Genomic DNA, 16,561 nt, shown 5'->3' with positions numbered 1-16,561 from the left:
AACATTTCCTCTAGAGAACTCTTGATTAGAGGTAGCAGACACAACACAATTTCACAACAGGATGTTGTATTTACCAAATCTTGCATGAATGCACAAAGAGATTGTTTAGAGAAGTGTAAGTTCTTGGTAATATAAAAGACTTTCACCAAACAGTGAAGCAGCATGAATTATAAATCAGTATTATAAATCTGACAAGTGTTGAGGAAGTTACAGTGCAAATGCCAAAGAATACATCACACCAAAAAAAAGGAAATATTAGCAAGTTTTTAACTTCATAGAAACCAACGAAAAACTGCAAGACAAACTACATAGTCTGTGGATGCTGATGATAGAGAGCTTAGCCAGAATAAAGGAAAAGCTAGTGGAACAGTATGTTTAAACGATTTTTATGATTCATTACTTACCGTATCCCATATCTGAAGCTTTATCTGTTTTCCATCAATAGTTATCATTCGAGCCCCAAATTCTACACCTGAACAGATTTTACAAAAGACGACATTATTAGCACATATCAGAAAGAAGAATGTCAAGTACTATGAAAGCAAGAACATAAATTTAAGTTCAGTCAACACTGCAGGAAATAATCTCTTTCACAATCTGCTTTTAGCCAATTTTCCAGCTGCTTGAAAGAGCTAGAAAGTTTTCTAGAAGAAAGGTAACTGTTACTGTCCAGGTGTCTGGGAGGTATTTCCAACAAAGTTTTCCAAACCACTTAGTAGCTCTAGATTAGAGAGAGAAACAAAACCCTTTGAATGTAAACAGACTTCTGAAGAGTCACAGTTATTTTAACACTCTACCAGTAACAGATTGCTGGGGCCAGTTTAGAAGAAATTACACCTACAATTCTTTATCAATAAAATAATCTATTAAGTGAGCATACAAAAAGTCATCTTTGACAAGACAAATTTTATTACTGTATTAATTAAAACACACCTGTTATTTAAAAAGTACTTCCAAAATTCTAGCTAATTAAAGATCAAATTTTATAACCAAGGGAAAAAAGTGTGTTTCAAATAAACAAAATTTCTTCAGTGGAAAAATTCAGCCTTTTATACCATCTTTTAAAGCAATTTTGAGATGATTAACAGTAAATCAAGTATAAATTGAGGCTGTTACTGCAGTAGTTAAAATCTAACAAATGGCTAGAGATACTGGACATATTTAAAGGATATAAAGTTCCCATTAACCTATAACCATTATTAAAAAAAAAATACAGACCTGCTAGCTGAAGTTTCACTAAAATTGGTCATTGTCTAGACTTGGACTCAAGACTTTCAATAATGCAGCCCTGATTTGAAATACTTCAAATGTCTCTTCAAAAGCTTGCTTAGAATATTTGAGGGTGCAGTGTTGCTTTCTGTGGAATGATTTGGGGGAAAGGGGCGGAGCTCCCCAACAGGATATTGGAGCCAAATAAAAGCCGTTGGCCAAAGACCACTGTGCTCTTTAGCAACCAAATAACTTGCAGCAACTCTATGTAAAGAAATTGAAAGAATGGAGGTGGAGAGGCAGCAAGGAGGAAGCAGGTAAATGACACTGCTCTTCCTGAGGTTGATTGCAAAGGCAGGGAAGGTCTTTGGACTACTACACATGTAAACACTGAAGGTTTTACCTGGTCTCAAAATGTGGCTATAGAGCTGCTGATTTAAATCCAAATAATCTTAAATGCTTTGTTTCTGAACACGACCCCATAAAAAAAATAAAAGGGTATTTATCCTATTCCATTAAAATAGATGCCAGGAAAAAATTCTGAATTTGAAAAAAACACAGTTTGATGGCAGGCTTGTTCTCCAAGAAGGAATAGAAGCTGATCAGGTTTACAATAAGGGCATGTCCTATGGGCAATAGGCAAACAGCTACAATGTTTACAATGGTTTATTTGATCTACACATTTTCAGTACTTTTAATACAACCATTAGGGCATTTATTAGTTAAATTCAACCTACCCCATCTCACCCCACAGGAGCATTTATATGAACCCATGTTCTTTCTTTATCTGTCTTTCTAAATCTGTTTGGGTAATTGGGAGAACCTGGCCAAAATACACACATGCCCTAGCAGTTAAGGAGGCATTTCCACCCTCTTCTTCCCTCTTTTTCAAGCAGCTTCCCAAGCTCCAACACTACATCCCTCCTCATGTTGCTTCTAGGTTCACCTCCTCATCTTACCAGCTTCAGTTTCTATTTTGTTCCCAGATTTCAGCTAGCTGTATGCCAATCAAAGATCTGGCACTACAACCACCCTGCTGAGGTGAAGCCGTTTCCCAGAACCTATCAGTCTGCTGAGGTGACAGGCCTGCCAAATGCATGAGTGATATCTAAGGTGTCACATATTTGGCAGGCCTAAAGAAGAAAAGATGATAAAAAGTCATGCCACCCTGAAGTACTCAGGCTCTTTATTCAGCCAGCCTATCTGCCGCCAAGACCTCAAATATCTGAAAACTGATGTTAGCCAAATTTGAACTATATGAGACAGGCACACACAAGGTGTGGAAGGACTGTCAAGAGAAAGGGAAGCAATAATCAAACCACCTGATACATTCTGTTACATGAAGAAAATCTGCTTGTATATCAAGCAGCTATTTCAGTACTCCCAAACATAGGAAGCCTACCTATTCCAGCACACAAACTAAAAATAGAGACTAGGATACATTTTGTGCAAGGCTCATGATTAGAGATGATAGGTTCCTTGAAAGAACCTATCAACAAGGCGAAAGGTTCTGCCATCTCCTCTGAGACTAGCACCTGTTATGCTTAACAGCAAAACTGATCTGCAGACTGAACTTGCCCTCAGAAGAATTTAGTACCACACTATTCCTCTTATTTTGTGTGGAAAGATAAATAAAAGTTTGTATCATTTACTGCCATTAGATCAGAGGCAATGTGTCAACATGTACTCATTCCCCTGGTATCAAATCATACATTACACAAATGGTCCATACCCAGTTGAAGAGCTGAGAAGGAAAATCCCTATCCCTTCCAAGAGCAAGTACATTCACATTTCAGTCCTCTATTCAAAAGTTAGTCTTCCCAAATAAATTTGTTTATTCATCTTTAAGGTTAACTTTGCTTTAGTTTAACTTGTCTTCAAGGTTTTGTGACTAGGGTAATATTATGTTCCCTAGTGAAAAAAATGCTACTTCCATCACCATCAGTGTATTTCAAGCTTTGACAATTCTTCTTCTGTGCCCAGTTTTAAGCTTTTCTGAAGAAACAGTTTAGATACCACAGCTATGAACTTTTAAAATTATTTCAGATTGTACCCTCCCAATAGAAGACCCCCACTTGACTTCACTAGCAAACAAATATTCATTAGCTAGAGATTCACTGCTACCTTAACACAGCACAAATCCTGCATTTCTGCAGCACAACAAACTCATAAATGCATGCTGAGGCACCACAACCACTTAACTACTAACAGCGGGCAGCACAAAAAAGACCTACCAATAGTGAGATCGTGGACTGGTTGAAACCGCTTGTCTGTGAACTGTAACAATAAACATGATTTCCCAACACCTAAAAGAAAGAAAATAAATGTGTTAGGCGAATTTTAAGAAAAGCCTGTAAAGAACCAATAGAAAATAATTTAAGGAAATGTTACATATTGCTTAAAATTAATTACTAGAACTGAAGGTATTAGATCTCACATACTTTGAAGTGTATTAAACTTTTTAATTACAGCTTTTAAAGTTCTAGAAACATAGTCAAAGCAGTTATTTTCAAAAATGGGATAAAAATGAATTATTCTTTTGAAAAAGTAGTTCTGCCTTTAAAACTAAGTGGAAAACAAGTTTTCTAACAGACCTTCAAAGTACCACTTTACATCCTCTTTCCACAATAACTACAGGGCTTGCTACTCCTCACAACCCTTTTTCTGCTTCTCCTTCAGTACTTTCAGCTTTCTTCCAAGCTAACTAGATCCTCAATAGCATCAGACTCCCATCTATCTCCTTATTTATCACCTGAGGTAACCACAGCAGGTCTGTGGCTGCTTACAACTATATGCTCCTGCTCACTGGTCCCCCACAGGCCAAAAAGCAGTCTAAGAAGAACTGGCAGCAGCTGAGTTTACATTACAGTCAGACAGGTAATACAAACACTGTCCCCCTCAGATAACCAACTCATGTCAGAAATCAGTTTACTTCAGATCACGTGGACACTGCTCAGCAGATGGGCAATTTCGTCTGTATGTGAAAGCACAGAAAAGTAGAAGTTAATGCAGTCAGCAGGAGTACCCAAACTACCTAGGTTTGTAAACATAATACTTTCTACAATTAATTTTTCCTTCTTTTACTTGGAGGGGTTATTCTTCCTGTTCTGCTCAGTCAAACTTTGTATTTTCAACCTTTTAAAATTAAGTTCCTGCTGTACAAGTCAGCAACAGCTCATCATAAGAGACATATCTAGTAACAAAAGATAGCAAACAAAGAAATAAGGAAAAGAGCCACACTGCCAACACAATGTATGCATACCAGAGGGCGGTTTGCATATAGTGACACTGGTCTTCTAGTACTAAATTCAGCAAAGTTTTTTAGTATGGTAAAGTAATGAGGAAACAAAGCCTACAGAAAGATAATCACCACCCATCTTATTTTGGACTTAAAATTCTAAGACCAGTAGCCAGTTTCAACCAAATCTAACAGAAATAGGAAACCTGCATTTAGCTTTGCCACAAAATGAGTTGTGGCCAACTGATGACAAGCAGATTAATATCCCAAACAAAGCAGCAATTCCAACAGCCTAAGACAGTTGCTAGTGCTGCTGGTCTCTACTCTCTTCCCTACAGTATGCTCCTGTCCATTTTTCCACACAGCTCAGATGAGTTCTGAAGCAATTTCAGTTGTCCACTGGGTTAGCACACTAATCTGACAAGAAGAGTGACAAAGCAAACAGAAATGGCTTCATGCAGGGTCAGACATGCATAAGAGCTAGTTCAAATAAGGGAAAAGAAATGCAGCAGCCAGCAGATCAATAATGTAGAGTGGTGTGGAACTGTAGTCCAAGGCAAAATTTGCAGCACCTGCCTTACTACATGTTTTTTTCTTTAGCTTTCTGGTTTATAACAGCAAGCTGTCAGCACACAAGCAGCTTTGAAGCAGATATAGATTCTGTCCCTAAAAAATTATTTAACATAAAAGAAGTGGAAGAGGAATGTGGGAAAGCACTGCAGGTAAGAAAGAAACAGAGAAAAACAGAGTATGGGAGCTGTAGGGACAGAACACAAAACTGTATGGAATTTGAAAACATTAACAATTCTACTCAGAGAACAGCTCTTGTCACAGCTGGTGAGCAAGCCTTCCAGGGGAGGGACTATGCTCAACCTGCTGTTTGCAAACAGAGATGGGCTGGTGGGAGATGTGGTGGTTGGAGGCCGTCTGGGGCACAGCGATCATGAAATTATAGAATTTTCAATATTTGGTGAAACAAGGAGGGGCATCAGTAAAACTTCCACACTGGACTTCCAGGGGGCAGACTTGGGCTTATTCAAGAGACTTATTCGGAAAAGTGGGACGCAGCCCTTAAAAACAAAGGAGTCCAGGAAGGATGGGCATGCTCCAAAACAGAAATCTTGAAGGCAGAGGAACAGATTGCCCCTATGTGCCAAAATATGAGCTGATGAGGAAAATGACCAGCCTGGATGGGCAAGGAGCTTTTGAAGGAACCAAGAAAAAAAAAGAGGTTGTATCACCTTTGGAAGGAGGGTCAGATATCTCAGGAAATGCTTATGGGAATTGCTAGGTCACACAGGAAAAAAATTAGAAAGGCAAAAGCCCAGATAGAACTCAATCTGGCCACTTCTGTAAATGAAGAAAAAAAATTATAAATACATTAATGGCAAAAAGGAAGGGCAAGGACAACCTCCATTCTCTATTGGATGTGGGAGGGAATTTAGTAAGTAAAGATGAGGAAAAGGCAGAGGTACTTAACACCTTCTTTGCCTCAGTTTTCAACATAAATACAGGTTGTCCTCAGGACAACTGACCTCCTGGGCTGGTAGATGCTGTCAGGGAGCAGCATAATCCCCTGCTATCTGGGGGGAAGCAGTCAGAGACCTGCTGAGCCACTTAGATGCTCACAAATCTATGGAACCAGACGGGATTCATCCTAGGGTGATGAAGAAGCTGGCAGATGAGCTTGCAAAGCCACTCCATCATTTACTGTCAGTCCTGGCTCACAAGGAAGGTCCCAGATGACTGGAAGCTGGCCAATGTGACACCCATCTACAAGAAGGGCTGGAAGGAAGATGCCGGCACCTACAGGCCTGTCAGCCTGAGCTCAGCGCCCAGCAAGATTACAGGACAGATCATCCTGAGTATCATCACACAGCACCCACAGGACAACCAGGGGATCAGACCCAGCCACCATGGGGTTTAGGAGGGGCAGGTCATGCTTGACCAACCTGATCTCCTTTTATGATGAGGTGACCTGCCTGGTGGATGCAGGGAAGGCTGTGGATGTTGCCTACTCGGACTTCAGCAAGGCCTTTGACACTGTCTCCTACAGCATACTCCTGGAAAAGCTGGCAGCCCACATCTTGGACATGTGCACCCTTTGCTGGGTTAAGAACTGGCTGGATGGCCAGGCCCAGAGAGTGGTGGTGAGCAGTGCTGCATCCAGTTGGCAGCCAGTCACTAGTGGTGTCCCCCAGGGATCAGTGCTGGGGCCAGTCCTGTTTAGTATCTTCACTGATGGGCTGGATGAGGGGATTGAGTCCACCATCAGTAAATCTGTACATGACACCAAGCTGGGAGCATGTGTCAACCTGCTGGAGAGTAGGAGGGCTCTGCAAAGGGACCTGGACAGGCTCAATAGATGGGCCGAGTCCAACAACATGAAGTTAACAAGTCCAAGTACCAAGTCCTGCCCTTTGGCTACAACACCCTGCAGCGCTACAGGCTAGGGACAGAGTGGCTGGACAGTGGCCAGGCAGAAAGGGACCTGGGGGTTCTGGTCAACAGCCGACTGAACATGAGCCAGCAGTGTGCCCATGTGGCCAATGGCATCCTGGCCTGTATCAGGAATTGTGTGGCCAGCAGGACCAGGGAAGTCATTCTTCCCCTGTACTTGGCACTGGTAAGGCCACACCTTGAGTACTGTGTCCAGTTCTGGGCCCCTCAATTTAGGAAGGACACTGAGATCCTCCAATGTGTGCAGAGGAGACTGGTGAAGGGCTTGGAACACAAGCCCTGTAGAGAATGGCTGAGGGAGCTGGGGTTGTTTAGCCTGGAAAAAAGGAGACTCAGGGGTGACCTTATCACTCTCTACAACTACCTGAAAGGTGGTTGTAGTCAGGTGGTGGTCAGTCTCTTCTCCCAGGCAACCACTGACAGAACAAAAGGACATAGTCTTACACTGCACCAGGGGAAGTTGAGACTAGATGTCTGAAAAATATTCTTCACTGAAAGAGTGATTGGGCATTGGAATCGTCTGCCAAGGGAGGTGGCGGAGTCACCATCCCTGGACATGTTTAAAAGAAGACTGGATGTGGCACTTAGTGCCATGGTTTAGTTGATGAGGAGGTGTTAGGTTAGGTCATAGGTTGGACTCGATAATCTCAAAGATCTTTTCCAACCTAGTTCATTCTGTGAACAGTGTTTATATACAGATAACTTTTATATCACCAGTGAAATAAAACTGCCCCATCAGAGATCATCACCACCTCACTTACAAAAAACCTTTAAGTCACACCAGAAATAGTTTTTGCCATTAACCTTGCAAAGTGATTTCAGTATCAATGGATAAACCAAAACCTTAAACCAACCCAATATTCCTGCACATCTTACAAATCTTGTAACAGTATTTAAAAATCTAATCAACAAAGTGACATTTTATTAGGTATTGCAGCACTAGTTTCTCAAGTGGCAATCTGATATTTCTTCTTCTTGTAAGGTTGGTGACCAAGTTGGTTGAAATAAGCATACAAACACCACCATCAGCAGAGCAAAGATGACAGACAAGCACAACCCCTTTGATGCAAGCCCCGTCTCAGACTGGCACAAGATGACAGCACCTCTAGTTACTCCCCCATAGCAGGCCTTTTAGGAGCAGACTGATGGGTTCACACAGAGAAACAGAAGAAATAACTAGTTTCTCTTTAATCCCATTCGTGCTATTTCAGAACCTCCCAACAAAAAAAACCCATCTGAAAGTTGCTAAATTTTGTACTGCTGTTGACTGAAAGAGGTTTCATTTTAATTTTATGGTTTTAAGATATTGCACGTTTGTATTGCAAAAGTTCTTACGAAAATAGTTTGTAGCCCAACTCACTTACAGAGCTTGGGCAAACTCCCCCATCATAGACAGGAACATGTATCAGAAACAGGAGCTGTATATGAACGTCTGAGTAGTTTACTACCTTGTGACATAAACAGATGCTGCAAAGATCAGTTAACAGTTGCAGGCAGCTAATTCTAGGGCATGCAGGTGGTTTAAAGTAACTACACTGGTTAACTCTAAGAACAGAGTAGTTGCTTACCAGGTATCTAGTTCACTTAACACTGTAAATCTTACACCTGAAATGAGGCAGACACACCAAAAAGTAGCTGAGCATGTCTTGATAGTCAGTTGCAGAATGCAAAAGGGATAGATTCAGTTATTTATTAACTCACTCTTCATTTTACTGCCACAATTATTTTAATATAGCTCAGATAAACCACCCCAGAGGAAAAAAAAAATCTAGTATTTTAATATGAGAGAGCTTGGATACACTTCAACAACCACAGTAAACAAAAGCTCTTGCTTAGGAACAAATGAAAACAATGGATTATGTGCTCAGAGGGAAGGCAGCTTGCTTCCTTGCAAATGCTTGTTTTAGAATACCTTCATCACTTCTTAGTACTCAAACCATGATGGGAAGTAGAACTTGTGCTACAGTAATTTTACTCTCCATCTCTAAATTCCAAACCAGCAGACTGAGCTGATTTTCCAAATTCCTCTGCCTCCCTCAGCAACTTCCTCTGTATCTGGGTGTAACTCTGCAGTTTCCTTAGACAAGGTATTGCCATACCTTTGCTACTGTTCACTTTAGCGAAGCTTCAACACTGCCCTTCCTTGTATACTTGTGTTCATTTCAGGATTCAGCAGTAAAGCTACCATCTCCCTTCTCATATGCAATGAGCTACACCAAAAAATGGATCTAGCACAGTACTACACTCATCCAAACACCAGTACGTGCATGAGACTAGGGCTACAAAAGATGAAGGAAAGGGAAGGGTTATTCTTTTCAGTAACAGCCTGCACTTGTGGCACTTAAAGAAAAAGCAGCTCTGGAATCAGGTGGTGATGATACAGCTGAGCCAGTCTTTGGCTAAGAGAACTGACTTGCTTCCTTCTCCTCTTCCTGACTCCCTGTGAATAGGGCAAGAAACGTTCAGTTACTGGCTGCAAAGTCAGGTGCGCACTACTGAACATGAGGAAAACTTCCAGGCTTTTCTTACCTCTAGACAGAACTCATCAGTGTTTCTTCCACTGATGTTTTCTTTGAAAAGCTTATCTGGTTCAAAACTAGAAACGGGTCTAAAAAGAGGGTAGAGGAAGGTTAAGAATTTCCTTACTTGCTCACCTAAGCACCACCCAAGAAAGGTGACAGAGGAAAAGAACTGCAGTAGTAGTCCTCCCAACTGTGGTATGAAAACTGAATGCAAAAGAAAAACCTCTTACGTTAATCTGCCTGCTATCTCTGACAAGTAGATTCACTCCATCCCACACAGTTCCACCTCCTTACCCAAAAGGGCTCTTGCACTCTTTTGAGCATACCTACTATTTGTTTAGTTCTGTTTTTCAAATCATCTTTGTGAGCTGAGCTGGCTCTCTGAAAGATCACACAAGCAGTGGTGCTGAGAGCTAAGAAGCAGCAGATATAGTTGAGACAAGAAGTGGTAACCAGGTCTACTCATTTTGGCAGCAGATAAACCCTGGATTAGTTCAACAGCCTCACAGAACTTTTTTTCTTGTTGCTGGTGATCAATCAGTCCACCACACACAGAGACGAAGACCTATTTCCCTTTGATGTCCTTCTCTCAATCTTCCTAGATCCAGTTTCCTTCCTCGCAAGTAATCCAGACTGCAGAAAGCACAGCCAGAAGGCCAAATCACCTGATTCAGCCACTAAGTAAAAAGTTAACCTAAAAAGAAGGTATTTTTCTACTGCATTAGTGGGTGGATTCAGATCATGGCAAACTATCAAAGTCACCACAAAGTAAGGGGAGCAAGAACTCCTCCTTTCACATGTAACCAACTATGTCAGCTTGGATGCCCATGAAACCAGTGCCACCATACCAACTGAGCTGAAACAAGCTCCTTGCTTTCTTACCTTCCTTTAGAAAAACAAACAAAAATAAATCTTTAAGATAGTGTAACACAGTTTCAAATAGTGGGCAAGTCTCAATAATATAGATTGCATATATGATTGTTATATCTATGCATAATACATACAAAAATAGATTATTATCTAGATGATACATATAAGAACACAGATTTTAAAACTAACTTTGATTTAAACCAGGAAATTACACATTACAAATGTCACAAGATGTATACCCCTAACCTGGTTTATGAGGTACTTTCAGTTCTTTCCAGTAGTCTGCAGAGCTTCCAGATGTTTCATAAGCCCTTTTCTTATCACAGGCTGCAGTTCATTCCTTCTCTTCTCCCTTTCTAACCACAGCAGCTTTATGCAACTCTGGAAAGTCCAGTATTACCTTCCACAGGCCTAGGCATAACAAGACATTAACCTAAAGCAAAGCTTTTTCTTAACCTCTTCTCAGCCAGTTACATCTTAGTCAAACCTCTACCATCAAATGGGAAAGCTTTATTTAAATTTATAGGAAGGACAAACTAAAAAATTCCAAACATCACATACAGAGCAAAGGGAATTCACATACATATGTAAGCATGGACAAGAACAGAGGAAAAACAACCTCCAAAATCCTTTATGATGCCTACGTAATTTTGGGAAAAATAATAAAAATGGCTCTTTTAAAGCTGATTCAGCTTCAACACAAACATTTTCAACAGTATATTTGAATCCAATGATGTAAATTTTTCCTTTCTACATAACAGCACAGGCCTACAAAGTTAAAGGAGCTGTTCAGCTTTACCCTATTTCAGTTTTTATGGTACTACTCATTGCTAACAGCAGGTTTAAAAAATAAATAAAAATTATTTCCAAATAAAATTAAGCTACATTTAAGTCTAGAGAAGAACTTCTTCACGTTCTGCATGGTCACAAACAACTTAGAAACTACCAGACATTCATAATAACATGATTTTAGATGAAATTGGGGGTAGGGTTGGGTTAGATTTTTTTTGAGTGGCAAGGTGTTTGGGGTTTCTTTTAAACAAACTGTTAGTACAAGTGTGCACACTAGCAGTCTCATGAAACCACTTGTATGGACATATACTTACAGTTTGCTAATTCTAGTTAACAAGTTCTAAGATGCTAAGAGGATGTTCTTATACAACACCTAGTATCTGCTCTTTTGGGACTAAACCATCATTGAAAGGGTCTCAAAGCAAGATATATGTAGTACAGACCAGTAATCTGGTTTTCAGCACAAACAAGTTCTCAAGCTATCACAGGGTATTAACACCAGCTCTGGAAGGATGACAACCAGTTTAGCCAAGAAGTACTATTACATACTTAGAGAAAATAAGGCAAAAGGCTCTGGCTATACACATTACTAGCTAATAACAGCCTTTGTTCCAGAGCAAAGTGCAAAGACACTAGAAATATTTCACAAAGAGGACTGAAAAATAAATTCAATTGCTTAATTTCAACATTTGAGAGTCTCTTAGACAAGTGAAATGGTTGACTAGACACCTTACTTTACTCTAGAGACTGGAGGAGAATTAGATCACCAAGCAATTACATTTTCTTTCATCATCACCTCCTAATAACTTTGAGATACTCTTGGTCTAGGAGCAGCAACTATCTGCTGAAATTGAAAGGCAAGTGAAAGTCCATTATGCAAAAAGCTCAGAGGGTCGCTGAAGTAACACATTCAAGAAAAGCAGGTGGACCTGCTCATGGAAAATGCAGGAACACCTATTCTAAAAAGACATTTAGATAGGCTACAACTGACAAGTTATGTTGGTGGCAAGAAATCTGACCATTGCAAAACTGTCACTTGAGGTATCCTTAAGTTCAGGAGCATTCTCTGGTGGATTCCAGCAAACATACTCTAATATAAAAAAATTCTGGTTAACGCATATAATTCTGAAAAAAAATTCCAGCTCTCATCTTCACAGAACTCTTGTATCACTCCCAGTTTATTCCCACATGGTACATTGCTGATAAACATTTAAGTAAAGATTTTACCATCATACAGAAAAAGAGCTAAAGGGAAAAAATGACAGACTTTCAGTCACCAACTACAGAAACAGACAATTCTCATACATCAAGAGTATTCATCCTAGCTCAGACCAAAGTCCATCTCAACTTCAACTGGTGGCCAAAGGCAGAGGTATAGGGAAGAGTGGATGAGATGGATACATCAACTCCTACTGGCAACCAAAATTAAAGACACCATCAACCATAAAGGTAAAGATCTCAGAGGCATAGCCCTAGGCAGCATACACCACACATACTTCTAAATGCATTTGCAAACTCCCATAATGCTTTGGAAATATCCAGATCGAAGGATGTTTCCTGGTAAACTCTCACAGTAATCACTATTCCATAATAATTGTATTTTTCTCTTAAATTCCACAGCTACTGTCCCACTGCTACAATGTAAAAACCACACAGATTTATGGCAATGTTGTTTGAGTACCTGAAATACTGCCATGCCATTTCAGGTCTCTCCCATAACAGAAAACTAAACTAGATCCTAAACCAGTTCCAATTATACAGAAAGCCATTTTTATATATTTAAAAATACAGTTAACAACCAGATTAGAAGCAATTCCATGTTCATAAAGCTACCATGCCTGAAGTACCAGAAAGAGAAAAAAGTCAGTGAATGCCAATGACCAACAAAACAGGGAATGAAAAGGGACAACAACTGTTGAGCACAAGGCCATCTTGCACAGTCAGTTTCTGTGGCTGTCATTTTAAGAGACTGAGATAATCCTGAATTCCTATGTTTAAGCAGATGAAAGCATGTGGAATCAGAATTCGGAGAAGACACATGCAGGTGTCTTGTATAATTGCAGGGGGTTTTCGTTGGTTTGCTTACACATCACACAATCTGTTTTGTTTTTTAGTGCTGAAAGAGGAGCTAAATGTTAACATCTGTCCTCAGCTGAGTCTCTTACTTTTCTCCTACAGCTTGTTTACAACTAATTGCTGAGTCACCAGGCAGCTGAGCCATTTCCAAAGACTCTAAATCAAATACCAGAAACAAATTTCTTGATCGCTATGAAATCTACATGGTCTGTGAGGCCAAAGGCATATCTTCACTGGCTGGAATGATGTGCAAAACCACTACAGGAGCTGAAGAGGACAGCCACCATCCACTCTTAATTTCCATCATCAGAACTTTGAGTCCAGTTGCCTACACCTGAGGAAGAGCAGTAATACCTAGACTACCACCATCATTTTGGTAACAACTGTGCACAACATAAATTGGCTCTTCAGTACTAGCTCTAGTAGAATACTTAAAAGGCTCACAGGAGAGCTAAATAAAAGCAAAACCAACTTACCACTATTGACATATTCAATTCACTTCAAGAATGATCATTGCAGTAGTTTCAACTAGCTTCCTGTAGCAACTCAAGAATACAAGCCAAAGGAATTAAAAAAAAAAAACCTAACCAAATAACCAACAGCAAATTTGTGAGCTGTTTTCCTCTCTGTGTTTCCTTTCTCTTACTCTTCCAATACTTGGCTCTTAAGCAGCTGCGACAACTTCAGAAGTGACACACATCCTTTCTGTATTCCACATTTCAAGCAACTCAAATGCAAGAGTGCAGCACAGACCATTACACTGAGGATATTTCTTTGTAAAAATTTAATCAGTATACAATCAATGTACAAAAGCAACAGTAAGCTGCTGTCTCTACCACTTTAATGACTACAGTTTTTAGAGATGCACCAGAATTAGCCACCTGTTCTGTCGCACTGTCATTCTGAACTGTGCACTACCATTTTGCATCACCCTGGGCTGAGAAACCTCTTCTTACTCCTCCTGATTTTGCACAAGTAATCTCCCGTCCTCTGGCTCAATGACCTGTCACTCAAGTAAATACTCAACAAAAATCAGAATTTTCAGTTATCCTCTACAGCCTAATGCTTCCAACATGGTGATAGCTGTGATCTATTTCTAAAGATTCACTGGTACTACAGCTGCTACTGCAGTAGCCTAAAAAAGCTTTCAGAGTTTAAATGTATGCTTAAAAAGCAGATAAAAGTCACATAGTAGTTTCATCCAGTGCATTTAATAATCTCATGTGTAATGCAACTGTAATGTATAATTATACTCCACCAACAGATAATTTGGCTCATAGGTATGAAGTACTATTACAAAGGTACCCTCAGAATAGCATAGAAAATGACAGGTGTGTCATCAAACTTATTAAAGAAGGCATTTAGACAGATATGAGGAAAACAACAAGGAAAATGCACAATACACAGGTACAACAGTCACCTAAGTTAGCTACCTTGTCCTGACAACAGTCTGATCAAAGTATACTACTCCCATCCACACCAGACCGAGGAAGAACAAACTATATTGGCAAAGGGGCTTCAAGCAGCAATTCCTGTCAACATACGGCTATAACAGCAGCATGTGTAAGCATTATTATTTGTCACACAGCAGCCAGTTACAAACAGAATGGAGCAAATTTTTAATAAATGTTCAAGGCTAGGTTGGATGGGGCCTTGAGCAATGTGGTCTAGTGGGAGATGTCTCTGCTCATAGCAGGCAGCATTGTCACCAAATCTTCTTTAAGACCCAGTCCAGCCCCTTGACATTCTATGATTCAATATGTTTTTAAAAATTGACAAGAAACATCTGGAAAAGCAGTGGGGTGCGTGTATATACACGCATAAAAAAAGAGGTCCCTTTAAATTAGACTGGAAGAGCCAGGGCTTTTAATTTTCCTTTTACAGCATGTCTTCACACAGTTTGCTACAGCAGCTCCAGCTGAGGCTGGAAGAGCATCCTTGCAGTCTGAGCTGAAGGTAGCTCACAGCAGTGAGGCAGAAACTCATCACAAAACTGCGGGGTGGAGTGTGGCCTCGCTGCCGGGGGACTGCAAACCACGGGCACTATACACAGGTGTAAGTTTCGCTGTGACAGCGCCTTCTCCCTCCCCTCTGCCCCGCTCGGCCGCCGCAGCCAGGGCCGTGACACAGCCCGAGCTGCTCCGCGACCCGTCAGCCAGGCCCGGAGGCGGCTGCCAGGGGCCCAAGGCCGCCGGGAGACAAGGCCGAGGCCGCGGGCGGGGCCCGGCGCAGAGGCGGGGGGGAGACACCGCCTCTTCCTCGCGCGGAGCCACCACGTCGGCGGCACTGCCAACACTGCGGAAATGGGCGCGGGGAGCCGGACCTTCCTCTCCGCTCCCCGCCCCGCTCCGGCCCAGGCCGGGCCGGGCTCACCCACCTGTGTCTCCGATGATGATGTACTTGAAGAGGTACGCGTAGGCCATGGCCGCTCCCGGGCTGCCGCTCCCGGGCTGCCCCGCTTTCGCTCCGGCGTGACGCGCGCGCTCGCCGCCCGGGCTCGCGCTGCGGAGAGGCGGAAACGGATTAACGGCCCCCGGGCGGCGCCTCCGCCCGCTCGCTCCCTCCTACCTCCGCCCCCGCTGGCGGAGGGGCTCTGCTCGCTCGGTCCTGCTGCCCGCCCGCCCTCGCTCGCTCCCTCCCGCCACGGCCCCGCAGGCGCCGAGAAAGGCCGAATGCGGCGGCGGCGGCGAGAACAATAAATAGGCGCCGACCTGCCCCCGGACCCTCCGGCGACGTCAGCGCCCGCCCCCTCACGCCGCCCCGCCTCCGACCCGGAAATGCTGAGGCGCGAGGCCGCCTCCCGCCGCGGGCGGGGCGGAGCCTCGCCCCCGCCCCGCCCCGCCCTGCCCCGGCCCGGCCCGGCCCGGCCCGGCCCGCGGGACTGAGGCGGTGGCTGCGCGGGGGCTTCGGGGACTGCGGTCCCTGAATTTGGAATTCATTAGATTGGGAAAGATCTCTGGAGTCATCGAGTCCCACATATGACCAAACACCACCATGTCAACCAGACCAGGGCACCGAGTGCCACGTCCAGTCTTTCGTTACCAGGACAGTGACTAGCACCTCCCTGGGCAGTCCATCCCAATGTCTAAGCACCCTTTCCGTGAAAAAGTTCTTCCTAATCGCCAACCTAAATCTCCCCTGGCACAGCTTGAGACTACGTCCTGTCACACTGTCGCTGGTTGCCTCGGAGAAGCAGCCGACACTCACCTAGTTACAGCCTCCTTTCAGGGAGTTTTAGAGGGTGATAAGGTCATTCCTGAGCCTCCTTTTGTCCCGGCTAAACTCCAGTTCCCTCAGCCACTCCTCACGGGGTTTGTACTCCAGACTCGTTACCCTTCCTTGGATGAGCTCCAGCACGTCGGTGTCCTTCCTAAACTGAGGGGCCCAAAGCATA

The 16,561-nt window shown here is 42.5% G+C and overlaps 1 protein-coding gene across 1 annotated transcript in view; it reads right to left on the bottom strand.

Annotated features, from left to right (window-relative positions):
• The window catches only part of RAB2A (RAB2A, member RAS oncogene family), a 43,203-nt gene extending 27,179 nt beyond the window's left edge, over positions 1 to 16,024 (bottom strand). The window contains exons 1-4 of the mRNA XM_042022589.1: positions 15,879 to 16,024; positions 15,545 to 15,669; positions 3,444 to 3,515; positions 405 to 472 (exon numbers count right to left, since the gene is read on the bottom strand). Of these exons, the coding sequence (XP_041878523.1) occupies positions 405 to 472; positions 3,444 to 3,515; positions 15,545 to 15,590 (186 nt within the window). The 5' untranslated portion in view covers positions 15,591 to 15,669; positions 15,879 to 16,024. The remainder of the gene's footprint in view (positions 1 to 404; positions 473 to 3,443; positions 3,516 to 15,544; positions 15,670 to 15,878) is intronic.
• Positions 16,025 to 16,561: the final 537 nt, after the last annotated feature.

Source organism: Corvus kubaryi, unplaced genomic scaffold (genome assembly GCF_017639235.1).
Source record: "Corvus kubaryi isolate FWS band 111438036 unplaced genomic scaffold, C.kubaryi_AGA036_p1.0 37216, whole genome shotgun sequence".
In the NCBI taxonomy this organism is placed as follows: domain Eukaryota; kingdom Metazoa; phylum Chordata; class Aves; order Passeriformes; family Corvidae; genus Corvus; species Corvus kubaryi.
The sequence above is the reverse complement of the archived record's forward strand: the minus strand, read 5'-3'. Positions and strand labels throughout refer to the sequence as shown.